Source organism: Drosophila virilis, chromosome 2, assembly GCF_030788295.1.
Source record: "Drosophila virilis strain 15010-1051.87 chromosome 2, Dvir_AGI_RSII-ME, whole genome shotgun sequence".
Lineage (NCBI taxonomy): Eukaryota > Metazoa > Arthropoda > Insecta > Diptera > Drosophilidae > Drosophila > Drosophila virilis.
The window spans coordinates 719,657-744,847 of record NC_091544.1 but is presented as its reverse complement, the minus strand read 5'-3'; the positions used below and the strand labels follow the sequence as shown (position 1 = coordinate 744,847).

The window sequence follows — 25,191 nt, the reverse complement described above, 5'->3', positions numbered from 1 at the left end:
AACAAAAATTTGTAGTATATATTTTGTCAACTGAAAATATTGTAATATTTGGTCACACTATCTTATCGACTCACAATTAATCGATAGCACAGCTGGAAATAATATATCGACGGCAATCGGGCAACAATGGCAATTGCTTAAACCATATTCCTTTCAAGTTGTTTCTCTGGTGAGCAACGCGATTGTGCATAAATTGCACCAGCCAGCCACAACAAAGCATCTTATTTAACAATTTACCAATTTGTTGAGCACCCCCTTTGTCGAAGATGGGGAAGTACCCACATTACTGTGTCAAGGCCCTCTTCTTTCTATGCTCGTGCTTCCATCTGGGCCATGCATTTCGCCCCACCTATGTCGAGGAGGAGGCTCAAGGTGTCCGGGCCACCCTGCCTGGCGAGCTAAAGTTCGTGCATGTGGTAAGTGAATGCCAATGTCCGGGCATACTAGTTTGTGCCATATGGTAAATGCTCTTTGTTCTTTGTTCTTTCAATGCAGATATTTCGACATGGCGACCGAATGCCCGTCGACCCGTATCCAACAGATCCGTGGAACAATCGTAAATACTGGCCCACAGGCTGGGGTCAACTTACAAATGTGAGTAATTGTACGGGCTGTGATTCAACAAATCTTACTCATAATTATTTGTCAGCGTGGCAAGCAACAACACTACGAGCTGGGCAAATGGCTTCGAAAACGTTACAGCTCGTTGTTGGACGCCAGGTACGACAGGGAGCAGGTCTTTGTTCAGTCCACGGATGTGGATCGCACACTCATGAGTGCACAGTCAAACTTGGCTGGCTTATACGAGCCTGTTGGCAACGATGTCTGGAATCCCCTGATCAAATGGCAGCCAATTCCGGTGCATTCCGTGCCCGAAAAGGATGATCCGGTAGGGGTATCTCACGTATTAAATTTGTTAGATCTGTTAAATAATAATCAGAAATTTCCTTTGAACAGGTTCTGGCTGCCAAGGCACCTTGTCCAGCCTTCGACTACTATCTGGAAAACTTTAAGGCATCCGCCGAGTTTCAGGCCAAGTGGGCACGTTACAAAGATCTCTTTGATTATTTGGGACAAAATAGCGGTCGGCCCATTAAGTCATTTATGGATGCACAATATTTCAACAACACATTGTTCATTGAAACCCTGTACAACCGAACTCTGCCCGAATGGGCACAAAAGGTTTACGGCGGCGCTGACCTGACCTACGTCTCGAATTTTGCCTTCTCCATAAATACCTACACACGTCAGCTGGCGCGCCTAAAGGGCGGACCGCTCCTCAAGGATGTGCTCACCCGTTTGGAGAGCAAGCATAAGAAACAACTGTCGCCGGATCGGTCTGTGTTTATATACAGCGCACATGATACCACAATTGCCAACATGTTGAATACCCTCAAGCTGTTTCAGGTATAAGGAAATAACCAATTATAACTAGCTTCAGCCTTGTAGAGGGTCTACTAATCAGGCATCTCCGAATCCATAAATTATATATATGGTATTGCAGATAAGTATCATCAAGGCCGAGTCGATAGCCAAGTCCATCTGTCTCAGCTTTAAAGCTATCGTCATGAAACTGCATAAATCCATATTTCTATTGCTCGCATTACATATGTCGGAGCCGGCTGAATCGGACGACTTTATCATATAGCTGCCATAGGAACGATCGGTCGAACAGTAGGTTCTTGTATAGAAAGGTTTTTGTTTTAGCAGATATCTTGACCAAGGTCGGCATTGAGAGGTTTCACTTAGAGGACCAATATATTATAAAGCTGCCATAGGAACGATCGGTCAAAAATAGATTCTTGTATGATTTTGATTTGATTTGATTTTGATTTGAAAGCTATCTTCACGAAATTTTTGATATGTTCGCCTTTATTTTTCAGGCAGAGCTTCTGTTTCGAAACATTTTTTCTTTTCAATATACCTTCGTATATTCGTATCTTCGGCGTGCCGAGTGATTTTATCATTCTATTGCTTCAGTTTAGTTTTAATTCCCATTTATTTTTTGTCATCTTCCAGCTGCACAGTCCGCCGTACACGGCGTGCATAATGTTCGAATTGCGTGTGGATGATAACAACAGGCCCTTGGTTTCCGTATTCTATAAAAACACGACAGCCGAACCGCTGCCAATGTATATACCCGGCTGCGGTGTATCCTGCCCGCTGTCAAAGATGTATGCACTGTATGAGGATGTCTTGCCGGAGAACTGGACGGATGAGTGCAAGCGATCCACACTGACAATGACATACGAGGAGGCCAATTTGGGCGCAGCAACAGGCAAGTTATCGTAGAAAAACTGGGAGTATACATAAAAATATCTATAGTTCTTTATGAATATGTTAAGTACTTTAAGTATTAAATAATTGAGCAGACATTTAACTATAATTAAAAATATATTCTTGCAGGCATTCTGATATGCATCATTGCCGCTCTGCTATGCGTCAGCTATGGCCTGATGATCTACTATCGTCGCCGGGATTACAACATGCACACTTCCTATGCGCAAATGGCGTAAATTAGGGCATGGCTAGGATGGCTGGGATGCTTATTGAAAGACTACGCCAACTTCCTGAATTAAGATCGAGTTATTGCTCAGCTTTAGCCACTTATTTTTATATATCTCCCCTTGTCTTTGATTGAATGCCATTAATTATTTGTTTAAGTACGACTATTGTTTGTGCTCCATATATGTACGTATTTGGTGCAACAATTGTAAATGTAAATTTAGATTGAGTTATTGCGCTCGGCTTCAGATCTATTATAAATCTCCCCATGTCTTTGTTTAAATGCCATTAATTCTTTAATTAATGTTAATTGTTTGTGTACGCATTGTGTGCGACAATTGTAAATGTATATTGTTAAGCTCATATGATCTTGTTTCTTTTGTTAAACGACGACAAAACAAAGACTGTGAATGGTTACCCTGAAAGTTTCTTGTACACATTTACATGTGTCCCATATTATATATATCATAGATTAGTAAAAATATATACGTGTATAGATGAATATATTTGCATTTACGAGTATAGGCCTTTTATGAAAACATCTTGTTGTACAAACCATTTTTTGTGAACTGTAATAAAAAACGAAAACGGGCTCAAATTTAAACTGAAAGTCTGTTGTATTAAATTAAATAAAACCTGTTGCAAAGTGTATACGAAAGATTTGGGCAAAGGTTAGTCCAGTAATTAAAAGAAACAAGAGGTTATAGTCGGGAGCTCCCGACTAGGGATACCCTAAACCCTCTTCTTCCAAAATCAAATGCATATATATATATTTTATTTTAGAAGCTATATGTCAAGTTTGGTGACTCTAGCTCTTATTATTTACCAAAATTGCCCAAAAAACAGGATATCGATATCGATTTTTATCGATTGCTTGGAAACGGAGTAAGTTATCGATTATCGGAAATAAACTTGATCTGCGCGGGAACTGGGAGAACCTACATCTAAAATTTCAAGTCTAGCTCTTATAGGTTCTGAGATCCTTGCGTCCATACATAGGGACAGACGGACGGACGGACAGTCAGAAGGACGGACGGACGGACGGACAGACAGACAGACAGACGGACATGGCTTGATCGACTTGGCTATTGATGATGATCAAGAATATATATACTTTATGGGGTCGGAGATGCTTCCTTCTGCCTGTTACATACATTTGGATTTTGCACAAACACAATATACCCTTATTTCCATTTTTAATGGGTTCATGGTATAAAAAATGAATTTTTACAAAAATCGTTCTATTTTTTTTAGATGCAATTTTAGGAAGCCGCAACTGGAAAAGATTATAGCTAATATAATCTCTGCAAAGAAAGACATTTTCATTTACAAGTTCAGGAAAGGCTCAAATCAAAGCCTCGGCTTAAGGTTCAGCTCGCGACTTCGAGCAGCAAATAAGATAACTATTATAATTTTAATCGCTTCTAATATTATACTATAATTTGTTTATTACGCGTGTGCGATTTGTCGACTTAATTAAGTTAAAATACGAAATGAACTAGGTCTATATACATACAACATGTAGAACCCGCGACTGACTGAGAGATTGGGATGAGACAGCGAGACGAGAGAGAGCGTGTCTATCTATATGCCTTGTCGTCCGAGTAGATAATGTACGGTTGGTGATGATGCGTCAGGCTCTCGGGGCCATCCGCGCTGGCCGGCGCACCCGCTCCGCTGAAGTAGGACATGCGCGACATGGTCGAGTAGGCGGCCACCGCTGCCGCCTGCTGCTGCGCCTGCTGCTGTTGGGCCACCTGCTGCTGCTGTCGCTGCGTCAGATTCTGCGTGGACTGCGCCTTGTGCGACAATGTGGCATAGTTGGCCTGGTAAGGCGGCACGGCGTAGAGCGCTGGCCCGTTGGCTCCGTTCTTGTAATTGTAGGCGGCATTGTGGGCACCCAGCTGCATTGCCGTTGGCAAGCCCATCATCGCGGCGCTCTGCTGATACTCGGCATTGCTCATGCGCAGCCGGATGATGCATATGATGATGATCAATATGGCTATGAAGGCGACGACGCCGCCGACGATGCCAATGATGAGCGTATCGTCGTTGCTGATGATCGGCGCCTGGGCGCCTTTCATGAGCGGCGCCTTTGTCTTGATCTTCATGATCGTCGGCTGTGTGGGGGGCTCCAGGCTCCAGATGATGAGCGGCTCCTCCGTGCGTGAGGTCAACAGCTGGCCGGAGTTCTTGTGCAGCTGCGAAGTGGAGGGACGCGCCGAGGTGGAGGAGCTGGAGGAGGATGTCATGCGACGCGGATCGCAGGTGAGCTCATCGTCGCCCACCTCGATCAGCTTACGCCCGGCCAGATAGGATGGTTCGCGGCAGACGAGCTCCGGCATGCCCGAGCTGGGCAGCCAGCGGCGCAGAGCGCGTGCATCGCAATTGCAGTTAATCGGATTGCTGGCCAAACCCTGCAGCTGCAGGCTCGCCCGCCGATCCTCGAGTGCGTTGAGGAATTGCGGCACAAGTGAGCCGATCTTGGAGCCCTCCACGTTGAGTCGGAGCTGGGAGGAGCGCGGCACGGGAAAGAGCAGAGCTGGGGGCAGCGCTGTCAACGATGTATTCTGCAGCTTGATAGTCAGATCGCTGCTCCGGAGCCCGGCCAGAGTGCCGGAGGATATGGACTTGAGGCGCTCGCCGCGTATTCCGATCGAGCGAAGCCTTGGATGCTTGAGCGGCTGGATTTGCTCGCTGCCTATGGTCGCATCCTTGACCTCAATGTCCAGCTGCTCGAGGCCTGGCAGCAGTTCCATGATGCCCTGCAGATCCAGATAGCCCAGGAGCGGCAAGTCGTACGCCTCCAACGTGGCCAGATTGGGCAACGCCCGGAAGGCCTGCTTCTCGATGCGGCTGCACAGCGGCAAATGGTTCAGCCGGAGCGTCCGGAGCATCTCCAGCTGGGCAAAGTTTGACTGGGAGATGAGCTCAAAGCTATTGTTGGAAACGTCCAACTCCTGGAGCACCTGCAGCTGCGGCCAGGCGGGCGACAGATCGTCCAGGGACTTCAGCTCATTGCTGGACAGATCCAGAGTTTCCAGCAGGGTGACCCTTTGGAAGATCTCCGCTTTGATGTTGCGCAGCTTGTTGTGGGAGAGATTCAGATACTGCAGGAAAGGCGTCTCCAGCAGCTGCAGCTCCTCGATGCCCGTGCCGGCCAGATTGAGTTCGCGCACCGTCTTCGGCTCGTTGAGGACATTGTGCACGGCCTGCCCGCTGAGAGGATTGTAGGAGAGATCGATCCGCTTGATGTTCACCATAATGCTGTCGTCGCGGGGCAGCTCCCGGATGCGATTGTGACTGAGATCCACCGAGGAGACGAAAAAGTGACGCAACTGCAGCGCCTTAAGCGGCGCATACTCAAAACGATTGTGGGCCAGGTTGATGTTCTCGAGCATGTGCAGCTTGGAGTGCTCGAAGACGCTGTCGGAGAACTCGGCCAGATGATTGTGCTCCAGATTTAGCTGCTCGAGACGCACGAGGCCCTCGAAGGTTCGCTCGCCAATGCGATCCAGGCTGTTGTGCGAAAGGTCAAGGATCTGCAGCTGGGTCGAGTTGTGGAAGGCCATCTCGCTGACCATGTCCAGCTGGTTGTGGGCCAGGCGCAGTACGCGCAGACGCGGCAACCTTGCAAAGTCCAGCTCCTCGACGGTCTTCAGCTGATTGTCCGAGAGATCAATCTGTTCCAGATACTGCAGCGAGGCGATCAGCTCGGCGGGAAAGTACGAGAACTTGTTGTGCGCCGCACGAATCTCGCGCAGACGTGGATGTATGCGAAAGGAGGAGGGGAAAAGATAGCTGAGCTGATTGTGTGAAATGTCCAGCTCCTCGATGCCCGTACCCGTGTTGAAGAACTCGCCCTTGAACGCGGACAACCGGTTGCCGCGCAGATCCAACCGCTTCAGCTGCATTACATTGACGAAGGCGCCGGCACGGATCGAGTTGATCTGATTATTGGACAGATCGATGGAGCTGATGTTCCACAGATTCACAAAGCTGCCGTCCTGCAGTTCCTGCAGTTGATTACCCGCCAGATGGATGTGCTTGAGATCCTGCAGTCCGGCAAGGAGATCCCCGCTCAGCTGGCGAATCTGGCACTGGCTCAGATCGATCACCTGGAGCCGCGTCAATGGCCGGAAGAGCGCCGGCGTCAACGACGGCGACAAATGGTTGCCGCTCAAATTCAGAGCCTGCAGATTCTCCAGGTCCTCGAAGATGTTGGCCGCCAGCTCGCCGAGGCCGTTGCCGCTCAGGTCCAGGCCACGCAGCTCGGGCAGCGCCAGCGGCGCGTTGCCCAGCCCGCTGAGCTTGTTCTGCGCCAGCCGCAGCTGCATTAAGGTGCCCTCCAGGCCCGCAAAGGTCTCCGCATTGACCAGCACCAAAGAATTTCCCGACAAATCGAGTGTGTGCAGACTGCTGAACATTTGAAAGCTGCCGGGCGGTAGTTCCCGTATGACGTTCCGTGACAGGGACAAGGTCGTAATGTCGCCAGCCTGCACTGAGCCCAGAATTTCGGCAGAGAGCGCTGCGACGCGATTGTAGTCCATTTGCAGCGAGCTGAGCTGCGGCAGACGGCCCAGAGCGCTACCCGGCACGAGCAGGATATTGTTATCCCGAATTATCAGGGTCTGCAGGCTCTCCAGACCCTCCAGGGCGTCGTCCTCGATCTGGAGAAAAGGAAGGTAATTAGTTAATTCTTCCTTTTACTTTCCAATATATACGCACCGTGCGCAGCGAGTTGAGACTCAGATCCAGATACTTGAGTGCGCTCTGATCGCGGAATGTGCCCGGCGGAATGCTGGTTATGCTGTTGCGGCTCAGGTCCAGGCTCTCCAGAGACCTCACCACCTGCATGTGGGTGTAGTCCAGTTGCTAGCGAGTACACCACTTATTAATAATCAAATCGAATCAGGAGAAAATCTTTCTTACCTGCAGCATGTTGGCGCTTACGTTGAGCGCTTTGAGGCCTGCGATTGCGGCGAGCGACACGGTTGGAAACTGGCTGAAGAAGTTTTCGGAAAGATCCAGCTTCTGAAGCGTGTGCAGCTGCTCGAAGACATCGCTGTTGAGATTAGTCAACCGATTGCCGGCCAACTTGATTTCCCGTAACTTGCGCAGTCCATGAAAAGCCTGGCTGTCAATGCTGCGCAAAATGTTGTAGCGCAGATCGATTATCTCCAGCTGGGCCTGGGCGCTGAAGGAATCGCGCTGGAGCGTAGCTGGGAAACAGCAAAGGGGATTAGTTCAACTGACTGTGCTTTGATTGTAGGCCCTGAAGACATTGAAAACGGGTAACAGGCAAAAGGAAGTATCTCCGAATTCAGGTCGACCAACTCAGGTCGACCAACTGGCCAAGTCCGCCGTCTGTCTATATCTCGACATACCCACTCATTTTTGTTTGATACTGATTTTTTCACATGGTTTTTAGAGCACAACTCGAAGGTGGTCACCAAACTTGCTTCATGGTTTCTCGTGACCCTTTTCCATCCAAATGATGCAAATGTAGGAAATATTTCTTATATATGATTTACCTATATGATTCTGTCGCAAGGAGAGATGCTTCAAGGCGCTGGGTCCGTTGAGCGAATTGATTGGGACCGCCGTCAGGCTGTTGCGATCCATGAAGAACTCCTTCAGATCGATGCAGCCCTTGAGCACACCCTCCTCAATCAGCTTGATCTTGTTGCCGGACAGGTCCAGTAGGCGCAGGTTTTTGAGAGCGTGTAGCTCCGCCGTCGAAAATATGGGATTCAGATTATCGCCCAACAAATTGTTGGCCAAACGCAGTTCGTTCAGCGCATCCTTCAAGCCGTCGAAGGCCTTCTCCGGTATGCGACGTATCAAGTTGTTGGACAGGTCCAGCTCTTCGATGGGCAGCTTCAGCTGACCAAATGTCTGCAAAGACTGGGTCATTGACTTCCGTTGGATAAGATGGAGTTAACTCACCTGTGCTGGCAACGTTTGCTGTCCGCTGTGCCGTTGCGTATACGCCACGATGGGCGCACCGTACGGCAGCTGCGGCGCATCGCCGTGGAAGACAACCCGATCGCAGTCCATGGCAACCGCGCCGAGCTGACCAGTTGCCGCAAAAGGCACCACATTGCATCTGTAATTGTTGTAATTGTAAAAGTAATTGTCGTCAATCGCAATTGATTGAACACAAACAAAGCCAGCTCACAAATTGCAGATATTAAAATAACAACAAGCGGAAATTTGCCGACCGTCTCTCATCCGTCTCTTGTCCGTCCGTCCGTCCGTCTGTCTGTCAGTTATTTTTTTCACTCACCTGCATGGCAATCGCAAGGCGGGACTTAGCTCCGGACATGGCCGCCAGGCCTCGCTGCGTCGGTTCAAGCAGCACAGAAAGCTCAAAAGCAACAGCAGCTGTTTCCACGTTTCCATTTTCGCTGCAGCTAAAGATTGATTTTCCATTTAGTAACACCTATTACCAACGCAAAAACTAGTTTGGAGCAAGAGCGCTCCAGTCGGCCGTAATGGGTAGATACCCTTTGCCCAATCACAAACAGTCGCACTTTCTTCTATTCACACATATAAAACAAGAGAAAGAGCTAACCTTTTCAGCCCAGTGAAAAAAGTTAATGCCGAGTATGGTTAAGATATCTTGAGGAACAAAAAGTTTTTTATACAAGTAACTACTTATTGACCGATCGTTCCTATGGCAGCTATATGATATAGTCGTCCGATGTTGAGAGGATATATCTGTATATGAGGAGCTTAGCAAAAATAATAAATCCAAGGTTGGTCAAGATATCTTGATAAACAAAAAACTTTTCTATAGAACAACTTAACTTGCAAACAATCGCTTCTATTGCAGCTATATGAAATAGTAGTCCGATGTAAAAAAGACTTTGTATAAATGTAGGAAGCATGGTAAAAATAATAAATTCCAAGTTTGGTCAATATATCTTGATAAACAAAAAAGTTTTTCATACAACAACTTCATTTTCGACCGATCATGCCTATGTCAGCTATATGATATGGTGGTTCCGACAATTTCCGAATTCCGAATTCATCGGCCGATATTCAGGGCATAAATATGGCAATAAAATGTATGTAAATACAAAAGCTTAAGGCTATACCTACTAAAATTATGAAAATGTGGAGGTCTCCAAGAGGTCAAATATTTGGGATCTGTGCATATTATACGAGAAAGCTTACGCACCTTTTTGGTGTTTAGCGAAAAGTGTAAATTTTCTGCTTGATTTATAATACCTTTATACCTTTCTTAGTTACTCAATGGTTACAGGGTATAAGAGCATAGCGCTAATTATGTGCTTGGATTGAGCATTTATTCAGGTTCGAGCCACAGCCGCAGCCCCACTGTATTTGGTCATTTCCTCTTTTATCTTCGGACCCGGCCAGCACATTTAATTTGAATAACATTGGAGACTTTTTTTGTTATTGTCGAAAACCGCATATTTAAACAAGTTGAGTTTCTTGTTCTCGTTGTTGAGACTCGGCCAAGCTCTCCAGCTCCATAATCAATAAAGCCAACAACAAGTTAAGGCCAGCTACCTACACATTGGGCCAAGAATGCGGCATTACTAACTGGTATATTATATATCAAAGTTGTTTTTTAAATAAAAGAAGAGGAGTGGAAACATTTTCTGCTTGTCCTGACAAAATTAAGTTGTTTTTTTTTAAATCGGTCTACCAAAACTACATCTATCTCTATTAGTATCAAAACTTGGTTATTCGCAAACATTGAACCTCGCCTTATGAATCTAAGGTTTAAATTAAATAAAAATTTCATCAAAATATTTAAAAAAATATTATTTAGCACTTGCACAGATCAATCAATCAATCAAAAATACATAGTATCCGTCCATAGAATTGCGCAGGTTATTTAAGTATCTACGTTTTAGCTGTTTTTAATATGAAGTTGGTATTTTAATATTAGTTTTGCTATAGTCACACTTTGCCAAAATACAACTCTGTAAGCACCGTTATTTGAACAAAAAAAATGTTTTAGAAGAAATTGTTCAATGTTAAATTTACGTATTAAAAAGTGTGAAAACTAAGATGTGTAAAAAACCGAAGAGCACCGAAAATTGATTATGAATCTACGCAAACAAAGTAAATTCTATAAAGACATTGACGTGCTAATTACTTCTATACTTAAATATACGTTTATACACTTTCAGAAAGTACCCAGTTTGTTCTACATACACACACACACTCACACACATGCATACGGATGTGTGGGGCAGCTATGCATCATATTCTTGATTATTTTTCTCAAGCATTTGATGTACCGTTGGATTGGACTGGTGGATTGCGCATCGACACCAAAAACTTTGAGCGTAAATAACCATGTACATACATATGTGTGTGTGTTTATACAACACACATAGGAATGTTTGCACGTATGGGTGAGTGTGTTTGCTATTGCTCTACGGTCCATAGTCATGCAAAACGTTATTTGGTCAGTTGTCGAAATAGCGGGCCAGAGATCTTTCGTAAATTTTTGTATGTAAATTTATATTGCCTATAAAACAACATCGCAGGTTGCATTTCATATAAATTTCCCAACCATTTAATCGCAGTGCCCCTTTTACTCATTGAAATGCATGATGGGAATCGATTCGATACCAAAAGCTGCTCCAAAACGCGACCTGAACTGGCAGAGACAGCTTCAAGGTCTCGTTGAGCTACATGGTCCGCTGTGCGACTGCGTCCACTTCTTGTTTTTACACACACACACTCGCACACACATGCATGCACATGGCTATTAAAAACAGAGACTTTTTGATGGGAAATATGTTAATCACAAACTGCGGTTTACGATTTTTTTTTGTGTTTTGTGTTTGGTTTGTAACTTGTTTCTCTTCTGATTTATATTTTGGCTTACTTTTTTTGATTGTGTCGGCTGTTTGGGAAATTGCACGTCACTGTCGTTGTTGTTGTTGTTTTTGCTTGGGAAATTTTTTGACTCGATTCTTTTTTTTTCGCCGATTGCACAAAGCACCGTAATAACCGACGAAGTTTAGTTGTTGTTGTATTATCGTGGCTTGTTTACATTTGTGTTTTTGTTATAGTACACACACACAAAAAGAAAGCGCAAAACGTCAAGAATATTTTCCCAGGGAAAAGCGCGCACACACACAGACAGTTGGTAACAAATATATTACAGCGCACACTGTGTGTGTATATCTGTGTGCTTGTACTTATACAAGTGCGGGAAAAATGCAGACAAACAAGTAAACTTTGCCAACTGGGGGAACGGGAACAACAGCGCGGGAGCTGCTGGTGCTGGTGCTGAAGCTGGGGCAATAATTAAGCTGCGCACTAGCGTTGCACAGCAACAAGTACACAATAACAACTACAACTACAACTGACTGCGCATGGGCAGCGGCTTCGGCTTCGAATTCGACTTCGACTTTGACGTCGCGTCCCGTTTCAATTCGCGACGGCTGCTTCTTTTCGACTGTGCTTTGTACGTCTTGTGCTCCACTTGAGCGTCGCGCAGCAACTGGCGCTGGCGCTGGCCACGGCTGCTGCTGCTGCTGCGACTGTGCGGCTGCTGTCTGCTCTGAAACAGGTTTTTCTTTGCATTGGTACTAAAAGCAGAGTACTAAAAATTCCCAAGATGACCACAAGCCTCTGGTTCTTGCTCTCCCGCTCTCTCTCTCTCTCTGACATCTCTTTCTTTAGCTATACAGCTTCGTGAATGAGTTTTGTGCGTCTTTTGGGCTGGGTAAAAGTTTTCGCCTCGCCGTTCTTTGGCATGCCGCAGAAAGTTTGTTTCTTTGTGTTACCGCCGCCCGCTGCCTGCTGCCCGCCGCCCGCTGCCCTTGCCAGTTACCTGCTGCTCTGATCGGCAAGTGCGCCAATTCCCGCTAATGGGGTTAAGTCTTCAATAAAGCGCGGGCAGGTTGACAAAACAGACGGCGCTCACTTTCCATCTAGCAAATTGTTTGCGAACTAATTACATAGAGCGAGACAGCGAATACATTCACAATGATCATTAGCTTAGGCTGAGGTTGTTAACACCAGGAGACTAGCCCCCCCTCCCTCTTCCTCACGTATACATAAATATGGTTAAGTAAATATTTAATGCTTTTTCATGTTAAGGCATGCATGTTAACAGCGCACAGATTTCTTTTACTTTCCATTTTCATGAGCAAGCTATCCGATCCACACACAACAAATTAATATTATCTCAATAATGAAAACTTAAAAAAAAAACCCCAACTGTCGTGTTTAACCGTATAAATCAAATCGTTCAACGAATGAATTGTATCTTAAACGCAACACTCGACTGGCTTTTGGCCAGCTTGGTGAAAACTCATCGCCCACCCACAACCGCCCCCTTACATTCTCAGACACGCCCCCCATTCCATTGGCACGCTTTATTTGCATATATGGTAAATTTGGTAAACGTCCAGACTGTTGACCCAGGTGCGTGGCCCCATTAAACAGGTCAAGTTTAGGATTCACATAAACAAACATATGGCTTAAACTAAAAAAGGCTCAAAAGCAATCCATCAGCATTAAATGTACTTAATATAAGTACGAAACAATTTAAATGAAAGACCAGCTCATAAGTATCTTATTTCGCTCTTGGATAAATATTTAAAAAAATTTAAATTCTCTAGTCGGCGATGACCGACTAGGAGATACCATTACTTCTGTCAATACATACACAATGCGAATGAACTTTTTCTCTTGGTTTCCACTGTGGAAAATGCTTCCATATTCTGACATTTTGTGTTATTTATAGTTTTGAATTAAACTATCAAGAAAAATGCCTTTTAATTGCTTTACATTTTGGGGAAACATGGGCGGTGTCCAAAAAGTGAAATATTCTCGATTTTTTAGCTCGTTTAATCTTCGAGTTCCAAATAAAGCAAAAGTAAATAAATAATAAAAAAAGAAAATTTATATTATAAAAATTAAAATATAAAATTAAAGTAAAAATTATCCAAAAGTTTTGGTGTATAGTCTTAGGTATATAATTTTAGGTATATATAATGTTGGGTATATTATTTTAGGTATATAATATTGAGTTCTGCTTCCTTTTGTCCTTTAAATAAATTTGCATAACTTTATGATACCCCAATTTGGACCATTGTCAAGAGGTGTAAGGCAAACAAGTTGGACATAAAATGTTGGGTAAGGCCCCACGGCCTAAACGTTCCTTAACAATTATATTGATTATGGCCAGCAATAGGTATATTGGAAATTGGTGAGAAGGGAGAAAGTCGCTTGGCGAGTGCTTTATTTATAGTACTTTTGGCTGGGCAAGCAAATAGCTTGTCAGCGGTTCGCATATACTTTTGAGTTCCAATAAAGATTAATGTCTTTGTACACAGCACATAAATTATTATTTAGAAACGAGCCACATACTACTCAGGGGACTCGTGTCTGGGGTCTGGGCAAGCGATAAGTAAAGCCAAACCTAATCAATTATACAAACGCCAGCCCGGAATGCTATGTCAACATAATAAGGCGATGGCGGCGTCTCATTGTCCTTGTCCCCAGTTGCCATTTCATTTTATTAGTCCTTGCCACGTAAATAATGCGTCAGGCCAAACAGAGCCTCTGCCCTCCAGGTCCCAGCTCTGGGACATGGCTCTGTTCCTTTTTCCGGACTGCGATTTTGATAAATTATGTATTTAAAGTACAACTTGTAGCATTCGTTTTGGCCATTGTCCTCATACTTAATGCCTGTGTACGTCATTTCCTTAAACCAGACAGGATATTTCATCAAATTGGACAGCAAGTGTCAGTAAACACAAGCTGGAACACAGGACATTTCGGACATTTTGGACATTTCTGACAATTCGGGTTATTGATTGTACAGAGGCTTGGCAGTTCATTCGCAAGTCTTTAATGTGCTTCAAGGCCTTGACGGCTATTTTTTGCTAGTAAAATGGTCTTCAACTTTTTGGCAGTGAAAAAGATGTGCTAAAGAACAGCTCCCATTAGCTCCCATGCTTTGACAGGTAAAATGTAACTTGATTAAACAATATGTTCTACGTAGAGATATTTCGGGAAGGGGATCTATATTCATATATTAAAAGTTTTATGAGCCCACACAAACATACATAAATATATAAATGCACAACATAACTAATATACATTGGAAAACCGGCGTTTGGTTAAAAACCTCAATAAATTTTAATTTTAAAGTTTTCCAAACATATTCCGCCCTTGCATACTGTGTATTATCGTGAATCAAGTTAAAAATAAAAAATCACACTAGCGGATTTTTTCTAGTTTAATGTCCATAAAATATAGGAACAAATGTTGGAATCTACTTGGTCCTGGGTTGAAAATTTGGAGCCGAAAAGCAAACATGCATACACTAAACCTTTGTCGTTTTATATGAATCTTACACAGGTCTTTATAAAATGTTTTGAAGTCAAGCGGATGGATAATGGCCAACTTAAGGATAGTTGCAGATCGAATCTTCAAAATTGTTATATATAAAAATATATTTTTGATTGCGTACTCACCTGTAAATTCAATTACTCGATGATTTTATCGTCATCAATAAGTGCTGATAGAACAGAAAAACAAAGGTATATTGGTTAAACCTTTCTTAAATTAGTGAGAATCGCATAGCAGGACAATATTAATAATATATTTAAATAGTTCTTAGATTGATTTTAAATATAATAAGATATAGTTTTGATTGGAACACGTACCTGTTGTTCAATGGCCTTCGTCAAAGCCATAGCCACTGTCTCCTCCAATTTTCAAGCTGCCGCCTCCTTCTTTGCTCAGACTGAAGCCTTCTCCATGGTTGAAGGCATATCCATAGTTGAAGTCGTAGCTGAAGCCGTCGCACCCTTCCTAATTAAAGTCATCTCCTCCATTATTAAAGCCGCATCCTCCTCCATTGCTGAAGGTGCCGCCGCCTCCTCCTCTGCTTATGCAGCCGTACCCTTTCATACTGAAGGCGCCGCTCCCTGCTTAGTTGAAGCCACCTCCTCCAATATCAAAGCTGCCGTCTTCCCCTTAGTCGATGCCGCCTCCTCCTAAGATATAGCGCCGCCTCCTTTGCCTGAAGTGAAGCCTACGAGACTTACTTGAATTCATGAGAATCGCGTAGAAGGGACCTAGTTAGAAATACGTACATATATTATTGCAGACATACATACATACATATATGTATACATCCAGACATACATATACATATAGAAACATACATACATACGTACATATAAACATACATACATACATACATACATTCATACATACATACATACATACATACATACATTCATAAATACATACATACATACATACATACATACATACATACATACATACATACATACATACAAACATACATACATACATACATACATACATACATACATACATACATACATACATACATACATATTTACATACAGGCATGCACGCAGACATGCATACATACATATATACATACATATACATATGCACGCACACATACAAACATACTCACACACATTTACAGAAAGACAAGTACTTATATATACACGCACCCATTTATAATCAGAGTACAAATAAAGTAATTTGGATTAATGGTATATTATCATTATTTGATTAATTTATTATGTTATGTTTGTTATCTTTTATTTACATGCGTGAGGTGATAAATAAGACATAATTTCATTACGAATGCACTTGAATTCAATTTGTAGTAAGTGCTTATATATCTTATATCTTAGATCAACAAAACGTGCCACCAATCATTTTCGTCAAAGTATGTCCGTACGCATTTATATGTATACATTATATTTGCCTTTATAAATTTACAAGAATGTATGCATATATTTTGCATGTGCATATGTGAGACCAAGTTTGACTCAAACTGCGCTGCCAATTAAAAAAAAAACGTATTCCTAACTAAGTGCCTACTACGAGATTCTCATGAATTGTAGTTGGTCGCGTGGGCTTGACTTTACGTGAAGAAGGCGGAGGAGTATTGGAGAAGGCGGCTTTAACTAAGTATTTTTGGCTTAGAGTCGAGTCGCCTTTGGCCAGAATGTCAGCCAGCTGGCAAATAGCTTTATGGCTAAGTTGTTGGAATGAACTTTCCAGTGGAAAGCACGAAAAAATGTTGCAATTCTCGTTGTTGTTGTGCTCTAAGTAGACAGCAGCTGGGCAAAGTTGGGCGTTGTTCTTGGGGCTGAAAGGCACCTTTGAAATGTTAAAACCAAAGCATGCAAACGAGCGCAGGCAGCAGCAGAGTGTGTGTATGTGGGACTAGCCGTGTGTATGCATGCATGTGTGCATGTGTGCATGTGTGCATGAGTGTGTACTGCAGTTAACCGAGTCAGAGTCAGAGATGTTAACCAATCAGGTGTGTTAATTGCACCATAATTGGTCAGGAAGCTGTCAATAAAACGGCAGCACCAGTAACAACAACAACAACAATAACAATAACAACAAGAACAACAACAACACGAACAACAACAACAAGAACAACAAGAAGAATAACAACAATAACAACAACAATTGCAGTAGCAGCAGGTGCAGGTGCAGAGGTGCGTTATTAATGCAGTTGTCTTAATGATAGCTGCACTTACACACACACGGACAAACGCACACACGCACACACACACACACACATACGCGCGCGCACATACACACATATATGCTGCTATGTTCATTCACCAAAATGTATTCACGTGAAAGTATAAAAACTGCTCGTTAAAATAAAAAATACAATTTAAAGAAGCGAATGCTCGAGTGGCAGATAACCTGTTTGGTCTGCATACAAAGAGCGACTATGCTTCTATCTTTCTCTCTTTTTCTCATAAAGAGCAAGGCTCGTTCCTTATGAGAATGCCAAGAAGTAAAGTACTCTAAGTAAATACTCTAAGATATCCTAAATTCCTTTATATAACGATATCGTTTATACTAAGTCTCAACGTCCCGATTAATGGGTTGGGCTTAATCAAATATATATATATTCCCAAATTGGGTATTTCTAGCGGCATAAGTGGAAAATAATAATATATCGTTATCTATTTCATGTAAACTCTAGTTTTACAGGTTCTATGAATTATGCTCAAAGTCTTCAACTGCTAAAGTCCTGATCGGAGGGTTTATATACACGGACAGATAAATCTTCTAGGCTTAATAGATTATATATATTTATTTATGGGCTTATGCAGACGGACAGTTAGGCAGAAGAATATAGCAGGATATATCCAAATCTCTTCTGATTGTCCGTTACCTTCGTTTCCATGGAAGTAATCTACTCGTTGTACGCGTTTTCAAAGGGTGTGAAAGCTGCTAGTTAAAAAAAAAAAGAAAATAAAACAAAACTGAAAAAAACGCATGAAAACTCGCCTGAATTGATTGAGGCAAACAAAATTCATTGAAAGAATAATTGGCGACAGTTTCAACAGATATACGAGAATATTTACAGGATTTAAGCCTCGGGTATTACAAAAATCTATAGATGTGCGTGTTGAATGGATATATTGCAGCTGCAAATACTTTAATCCCTTAAAATAATTTTAATCTTTGGAAAATGAGCGTATTACAGGATAACAGGCGAAAGCCTTGACAAATACTTTAATCAATGAGATGAAAGTTTTTATATTGCAATAAATATAGAATTTCTAGGCAGGGTTGAGAAATGTTCTTGTTGTCAGATAAAAAACATATATACAAATATAATCACTTAAAAGTAAATAAATTGAATGCAAGCCACAAAGCCAACAGCTAAAACAAGTTGAAGCGTAAATTTAAATGCAAAAGGGGCTCAGGTTGATGTTTACCTGGGACAAACTGATTTCCTCAATACTTGATTAAAGGCTGAGCTTGAAAATAGAGGCCTTGGCTGCGGCAACGCCGGGTTAATTAAAACTTTTTCGCGTTGCGAAAACAACGAAATCTAACCGCAAACAAAAACGAGAAAGAAGGGTGCCCCCCAGCAAGACGAAGATTTAATACCCTTGCTGACCCAACCTTTTCATAACGCTTTGCCCGTATCTAAGAAGCATAGGGAAAATAGTAAATGCTGATTATGGTTAATATATCCTGATAAACAATAAAGTTTTTTATACAAGAACCTACTTTTCGACCGATCGTTCCTATGGCAGGTATATGATATAGTGGTCCCAGTAATTGGCCAGTTTCGTCAAAATATCTTGAAAAACAAAGAACTCAGGGATCGTAGATGTCACCTTCTATGCATTGTACATTTCACGACAAAACTATAATATCCTCTGCAAGGGTATAACGAGACTCGAGCAAAATAGAGCCAATAGCTCCCAAGTCTGCCTGCCTCCCCGGCCCATCGAGCTGCTCCAATTGAAGGCTTTGCCATGGTTGAGTTGCGCGATTTGATTTCGGTTGTGCGTAAAACTTTTGCACGCGCATTTGATTTAACTTTAATGCAATTAAACTGTTTAATTTCAAAGAAACACAGTAACTTTTCTGTCTAAAACATGAAACAAAAGCCTAAATTAAAATTTAAATAAAATCGAATGAACGGCAAGCCGCAGAGCTGAGGTTCCTATTGAAAAACCATTAAATGTCAGGCTGGAGCCGGGATACCTGTCCCAAAGGAGTTCCATGCCAACGTCTTTTGCATATATTAGGGCCAACAAATACTTTCTGACATTTTTTTGGCGCATATTTAAAATCATGACAAAATAAACAAGCCTTGTGAAAAAGGTTACCGAGCTTAGCAAACATAATAAACACGCACACCGAGATTGACATGTGATGATGTCGTCCCACCTCCTGTAAAAGTTCGAGTTCATTTTCAGCTTTGCAGCGAGCTGTGAAATTGAATGTCGAAAATATTACGAGATTTGAACAAATTGTGCTTGCCTTTCAATATGTTGGCAACACATGGTCTAACATGGCGTATGCGTAACATTCGATTTACAAATTATGCATAACAAATAAGTATCTAAGGCTGAGGAATTTTCTATTCCTTAACTAAATAGATTCCATAAATTGCAATGCCTGCTTAGCATGAACCCAAAAAGTGTGCTTATATATTTATAAAGCCAGCAAATTTGTTTTGAATGAACCAGTTTAAGGTTGGAATAATAATTATTAATTATTAATTTCATTCCATGAACCGGAACTGTTGGATAAGGTTCAGTCGAAACTTAGCCTGAACTGGTTCATATCAAGAAACTGTTTGATTAAAAAAGACGGAATCCAAGAAAATAACGAAAAATTTGATTATTATTATTATTATTAATTTATTATGTTTTTTTTTTTTTGGCCATGAACTAAACCATAAACCGGGACAGTTGGATACGGCTTAGCCGAGACTTAGATTGAACTGGATCATATCAAGTTAAATTAAAAAGGGAGGGAGTCGAAGTAAAGAACGCGAAAAATTGGGCCGAAAACGAAATTCCATATATTTCGTTGCTTTCTCAAAATAACTCAATTCAAGATTTTTAGCTTGAATCGTTTTCAGAGCTTGCAGCCCTGGTACTAGACTTTATTAGAAGCAGATTGCCAGCAGGCAAACTCAGAAAATAAAAGAAAAATAATAAAAAAATCAAAAATCGAATTATGCATATTGACTAATGTAGCACAGACACCTGGCATAAAATACGCCGAGTGAGGCCGAGTGAGGTGCGCAATAAATTAAAATACAAATCCATGTAGGTTGGGGCAAATTTTATGCTCACATAATTCATGAAGCCATTTGGCGCTTAGAGCTATAAAATTGCCATATAAATTACAAATAGAAGTCGGAAATGCACTCCACTTATTGTACCAAACGGATGCTGCCTCACCTGCCTGTCAAATTTGAAAAGCACTCAATTAAAATAATATGCAAATTCAGCCGAGTGTTGAAATTAAGCTTGTTCGCCGAACAATAGAGACGAATTATGAGCCTCGCTTCAAATTTTCAATAAATGACGCTCAAATCCCGCACGGCTTTTCGGTTGGTTTTTGTTAAGGCGCCAGTCGCAAAAAGTATGCAGCAAGTTTTTCAAAGAGCCATTCGCATTTAATGGCAGCACACACACCCACAGAGAAAGAGACACACACACATCCAAACACACACTCTGAACTGTGATGTGTTGGTTGAGGTAAACGTGTCGTGTCAAAATTTCAACGAAATTAACCTGTGCGTGACAGTGCGACACCTCAACCGCGTCAGAGGCGGCGATAAGTAGGCAACAGTTTTGCAACATTGCCGCTACGCACTCACATGCACACACCTTCCAGGCCAGGGCTGGCAATCCAGTTCCTTTTTCTTATTCAACATAAATGAATTGGATTATTTGCCAATTTAGCTTACGGTATTTATATAATTTAATCCAATTATCTACTTCTATTGGTCAAAAATAAAACTAAGCTAAATTTTACCATTTAAACATTAACATTAATTAGGACTGTCGAACTAGTTCGTAGCGAGCCAGTTCTTTTTTCATATTTACTATGAGATCTACCTTTACTATTAAATAAATGAATCAGATCAGCTGACAATTTAGCTTCTGGTATTTATTTAATATATACATATAATGTATTATATCCTAAAATTAAAAATTTAGTTCTTTCATTGAAAATTGTGAAGTGAATCAATTGAATCGTGAACTGAACCAAGGAAAATTATTATATTTCTTGCAGCCCTGATCCTGCCCACATGATTGGGCGGCAGGCTTGTCGCGTATGTGAGTTGCGAATTCTTGAAGTAACTGTTGCGAATTAACTTCTTGAGGCAGTCGGGCAAAGGGTGTATACTAAATAACTGAACGAGGGCAAACTAATAAATAATTTTAGCCAACTTCATTTGGCACTTGCTTAAATACAGTATAACGATTGCTCATAAAGTTCATAAACTTGAGGCTTGATGGACGAGTTTGCCGCTTGGCAGACCGGAAAAGTGGGCGACGTCTGGGCCCGCGACCGGGTCATTTGCCCGGCCAAAATGCGACCGACATTAATAAGCATAAAGTCGAGGACCGCCCACTTCAATCCACGAGAACATTAGCAGAAGCAGCCAGAGACAGCTGCTAAGTAAGAGTATCTCCTGCAGGAAAATGTATCTCATATATATATATATATATATTATTATATATATTTTTTTTGAGACATATTGTACTTTCATCGCGCTCATTTGCATGCGATTGTGTGCGCAATGTACACGACCCAGGGGCGACTATGAATATCGCTAAGGTGTTTGCCTGGCAGAGCCCAGAAAAGGGTTTGACATGCATCTTAAAATGAAAAAAATTGGGATTTCGATAGCTCGCATAATTTTACAAAGTGCTCGCCCCAGAGTCACGTTCAACGTTTAAGGTCCAGATATTATTTATTTTTAATTTTCACTTTTATACATTTTTGTCATCATCTTTTGTTCTCATACACTGAGCCCATTGAAAATAGGTATAAGAGGGTATAATGTTTTCGTGTAAATGTAGAACGAGGATTCTACGAGTACATAAAGTATTAACTTGTGTTTTCTAGATGAGGACCCATTCATCTGTCCATCCGTTTACTTAATGTACAATGTAGGCTGTCCTATCGATAAGTTTTCGATAACTTACTTTGTTACCATTTAATCAACATGAATAGACATATAGCCTGATTCCACTATGCTCAAAATATGTTACATTTACAAACTTCACCTTCGGCGATTCCAATAGTAAGTGTTATTTGGCAAAATGGCAAATGTATCGCTTTTTTAAATAAACAGCTGAGCGGATACCAACATTTTCTGCATATATTACATTTTAAGCAGATGTGAAAAATGTGGTTTCTTGTGGGAATACGTACAGAAAACATTTTTAACATTAGCAAAAAATGTTACATTAACAAAAATGTAAGAAATTTTGTCAGTAGAATTAGCTTATTACTAGGGGAGAATATGAACATTTTGTGCTAATGTGAAAGATGTGGTTTCTCAAAGAAAAACGTAAAATGTTACATTCGCAAAAAATGTGAGAAATGTCAGTGGAAATAGGCTATTAGGGTGTGTTTTAGAGCTAGATGCACCAAATATGGTAGGTAACTGTAGAGCACATTCAGGGTATTTTCTAGTCGGGCACACACTTATATAACACTCATGCTTCTCTGGTGCCTTGGTGTTAAACGCCCCTCGTTGCTGTCTCAATTACATTACATTATGCTGCCTGGAATTACCATATTGTCTGGCTGAAGCAACTTGTCTCCTGGCTCCCTATTCGGTCGTAGCCGACCCTCGCTAAGCTCTGCACTTGCAGCTGGAGAGCGAGTCTTTTAGCTGGATGCCAGTTAAAATTTATGATCTCCGCTTTTGGCCAGAGATGGGCAAACACTTATTTTCGCTGCCAACTTATTGCAGCGCATGCAAAATGTCTGCTGACGAGATGACGAAGTGATTCAAGATTTTTAACATTTTCTTATCGTCGCCTGGTTCTTTTCTTTGTTTTTGCCGTAATTTGTTTCAAATTATCCTTTTAAATTTCGGGCGTCGCCTCCAAATTTGCCTGACAGTCGAGCAAATTGCTTCGCTGTTCGTTATTAGAGACAGGAGCTGAGGCGGGCTGAGTGCAAGGACTCCTAGCTCTTTTTTCTTTATTTATTTATATTTTTTCTTACGCTTAACTGGGTTTGATGCGGAAAAGGGTATTTCTGTATTAAGTTGTCGGGCAGTAAATAAATATACTCTTAATTTGGGGAGGCCGGTCTCAAAAAGGGATATGCAAAATTATAAGACAACTTGGTAATTGTTGGCATAAAATACACAAATATATATTGTGTATAGTCACTGCTCAACAAATTAAAATGTAATAAATCTGTCATCAAGTTGGTTACGACGACCCAAATCTGTTTTTTTGTCCTGGTCTGCGGGTTTGTCCCGGGCTTCTGCTTCAAATTCTATTTGTTGACAGAGTCCTTGCTCATCTACCAAGTCGGCTGTGCGCCGTATTTGCCCCGAAGGGGCCTTGTGGGGTGAGTAAGCCTTAAGTCTGAGCAAAGATAAAGTTTTTATTGCCGGGCAATTGGAGTCGACCACGGTACAGCCGCAGAATTTCCCACTCCCTACTCGACACTCCCTACTACCTACTCTGCAGAATGTTTTTCTACTCCCCACTCCTCATTCCCAACATTCCAACTTCCCCACTTCCCTTCTCCCCACTTTCCACTTCGCAACTTTCCAACTTCCCAACTCCCAACTTCCCTACTCCCCATACTCTATTCCCAACTCCCTACTTCCCATTCCCTACTCCCTGTGGTGTCGTCAACATTGTCATTGTCATCTCCATTGTGGCTGCCGGTTCCTATTGAAGACCTGATTTGCTTGGCATACAAATATTTTCATGTGCTTTCTTTGGCATTAATAAAGCCTCCAAATAGCCGTAAGCTTTTATGTCCAGTAGAATGTGATGATGCTTTAAGCCTTTTACTCTTTAATAAAATTTTGTGATTTAAGCCTTTTTCGCTTTAATTCAATTTTGTAAGCGATTTAAAGAGTTTAGCTTCGTGTTATACCCTTTCCAGAGGAAGGCAAGCTGAGTCTGTGTTTATACTAACTTATCTTTTTGCCTTTAAGATTTTTAATTAAAGATAAGGACGAATATATGCCGAGATCTGCCAAAGATTGAGTTTAAATATTCACTTATTTCCTAACATGGTACCAAAATATTTGAAAAAAATCAGATCACGAAAAATGTTTAAATGAGAGATACTTGATCTGTGCATATTATTCTAGAAGCTAAATGTCAAATTTGGCGGCTCTAGCTCTTAAGCTCTAGCTCTTAAAAAAAAAACAGGATTTTGACATCGAGTCTTATCGATTGCTCGAAATCGGGCCAAGTTATCGATTATCAGAAAGTAACTCATACTGCGCGGAGGACCTAAATTTTAAATTTCAATGTCTCTAGCTGTTATAGGTTCTGAGATCCTTGAGTTCAGATACATGGACGGACGGACGGGAAGACAGACGGACAGACAGATAGACGGTCAAGACTAGATTGAACCGGCTGTTGATGCTGAACAAGAATATACATAGTATAGTAGGTTGGAGATGTTATCTTTCTGCTGAAGAAGAATATATATAGTATAGTAGGTTGGAGATGTTATCTTTCTGCTTATTACATACATTTGCACAAATACATTATACCCATTTTTACCCATTTTTAATTAGTATCATGAATGAAAGATGGAACTTTAGCTCTCTCTATAATAATCAAATTATCAGACAACATAGAAACATATATTGAATTTCTAATATGTAAGACAGGGTATTTAATCTTCGTTAACGCAAAGATAATTTATTTCTCTTGCTTGAGAATGAAATTTATTTACAATTGTTGGTGAATATAATTTTTGGCTGGGATAACATTGAAAAGTTTCATTGTTTCGAGCAACTTTTTCCCAACGTGTTTCCGCAGCCGTAAAGTAGATCATCGTTAAGCTAATTTGGCAGTCCACATTAAATATTAGATGAAGGCTAAGAGGGACTCTTTAGCAGCCCATTTTAGAGCTTTGAGGTTGTCCAATTGCCCATCAAATGACACCTTTGTCAAGGGTCTAGGCCACTTGGAGCTGTTGTCGGAATTCGATAGGCTCAGGAACATCCGCAACAAGGCCATAAAACTGCCAACTTTTCTCCTGATTACACCTAAAAACTAATCCCGTAATGTAACCTTTAACAGGACGTGCCCCCAAAGTCAAAGCCATTAGGGATTGTTGAAATAACTTGCAAAGTAAATGCTGGAAAATGTTGAATGTGGCTTTAAA

General features: G+C 41.6%; 3 protein-coding genes across 6 annotated transcripts in view; 2 read left to right on the top strand and 1 right to left on the bottom strand.

The window, feature by feature from the left end:
* The first annotated feature begins 108 nt into the window (after positions 1-108).
* Positions 109-3,109, top strand: Acph-1 (Acid phosphatase 1). 2 transcript variants are annotated; one of them, XM_070206903.1, is made up of 6 exons: positions 109-416; positions 496-594; positions 650-889; positions 958-1,407; positions 2,020-2,339; positions 2,407-3,109. In XM_070206903.1, exons 1-5 carry the CDS (start codon positions 267-269, stop codon positions 2,290-2,292), a joined length of 1,212 nt encoding a protein of 403 aa, XP_070063004.1. In that variant the 5' UTR covers positions 109-266; the 3' UTR covers positions 2,293-2,339; positions 2,407-3,109. The 2 variants fall into 2 exon arrangements, with proteins under 2 accessions (XP_070063004.1, XP_002058407.1); XM_002058371.4 differs by having other exon boundaries at positions 111-416; positions 2,020-2,278.
* On the bottom strand, positions 2,652-12,012 carry LOC6635218 (chaoptin). Of its 2 annotated transcripts, XR_011416075.1 has the most exons (8): positions 11,381-12,012; positions 8,795-8,921; positions 8,455-8,614; positions 8,040-8,403; positions 7,438-7,727; positions 7,234-7,380; positions 4,022-7,175; positions 2,652-3,074 (listed from the first exon to the last, which is right to left on the bottom strand). XR_011416075.1 is itself a non-coding variant. In XM_002058370.4 (7 exons), the coding sequence occupies exons 2-7, from the start codon at positions 8,908-8,910 to the stop codon at positions 4,086-4,088; spliced, it is 4,167 nt and encodes a 1,388-aa protein (XP_002058406.1). In that variant the 5' UTR covers positions 8,911-8,921; positions 11,381-12,012; the 3' UTR covers positions 2,652-4,085. The 2 variants fall into 2 exon arrangements, 1 of the variants encoding a protein (XP_002058406.1); XM_002058370.4 differs by having other exon boundaries at positions 2,652-7,175.
* The window catches only part of TkR99D (Tachykinin-like receptor at 99D), a 57,829-nt gene continuing 43,117 nt past the window's right edge, over positions 10,480-25,191 (top strand). The window contains exons 1-2 of one of the 2 annotated variants that reach the window (XM_032438899.2): positions 10,480-10,605; positions 10,674-10,901. The gene's annotated coding sequence lies outside the window, so the exon portion shown is untranslated. The remainder of the gene's footprint in view (positions 10,606-10,673; positions 10,902-25,191) is intronic. The other variant, XM_032438903.2, reaches the window with a different exon arrangement.

Bases quoted from the DNA above. Each gene is read 5' to 3' on its own strand.
- Acph-1 (XM_002058371.4), top strand. From the start codon at position 267: ATGGGGAAGTACCCACATTACTGTGTCAAGGCCCTCTTCTTTCTATGC. The intron at 890-957 runs GTAGGGGTATCT...TCCTTTGAACAG, and splicing joins TGCCCGAAAAGGATGATCCG to GTTCTGGCTGCCAAGGCACC. The intron at 2,279-2,406 runs GCAAGTTATCGT...ATATTCTTGCAG, and splicing joins CAATTTGGGCGCAGCAACAG to GCATTCTGATATGCATCATT.
- LOC6635218 (XM_002058370.4), bottom strand. From the start codon at position 8,910: ATGGAAACGTGGAAACAGCTGCTGTTGCTTTTGAGCTTTCTGTGCTGC. The intron at 8,615-8,794 runs GTGAGTGAAAAA...CAACAATTACAG, and splicing joins GCCTTGCGATTGCCATGCAG to ATGCAATGTGGTGCCTTTTG. The intron at 7,176-7,233 runs GTGCGTATATAT...CCTTTTCTCCAG, and splicing joins GTCTCAACTCGCTGCGCACG to ATCGAGGACGACGCCCTGGA.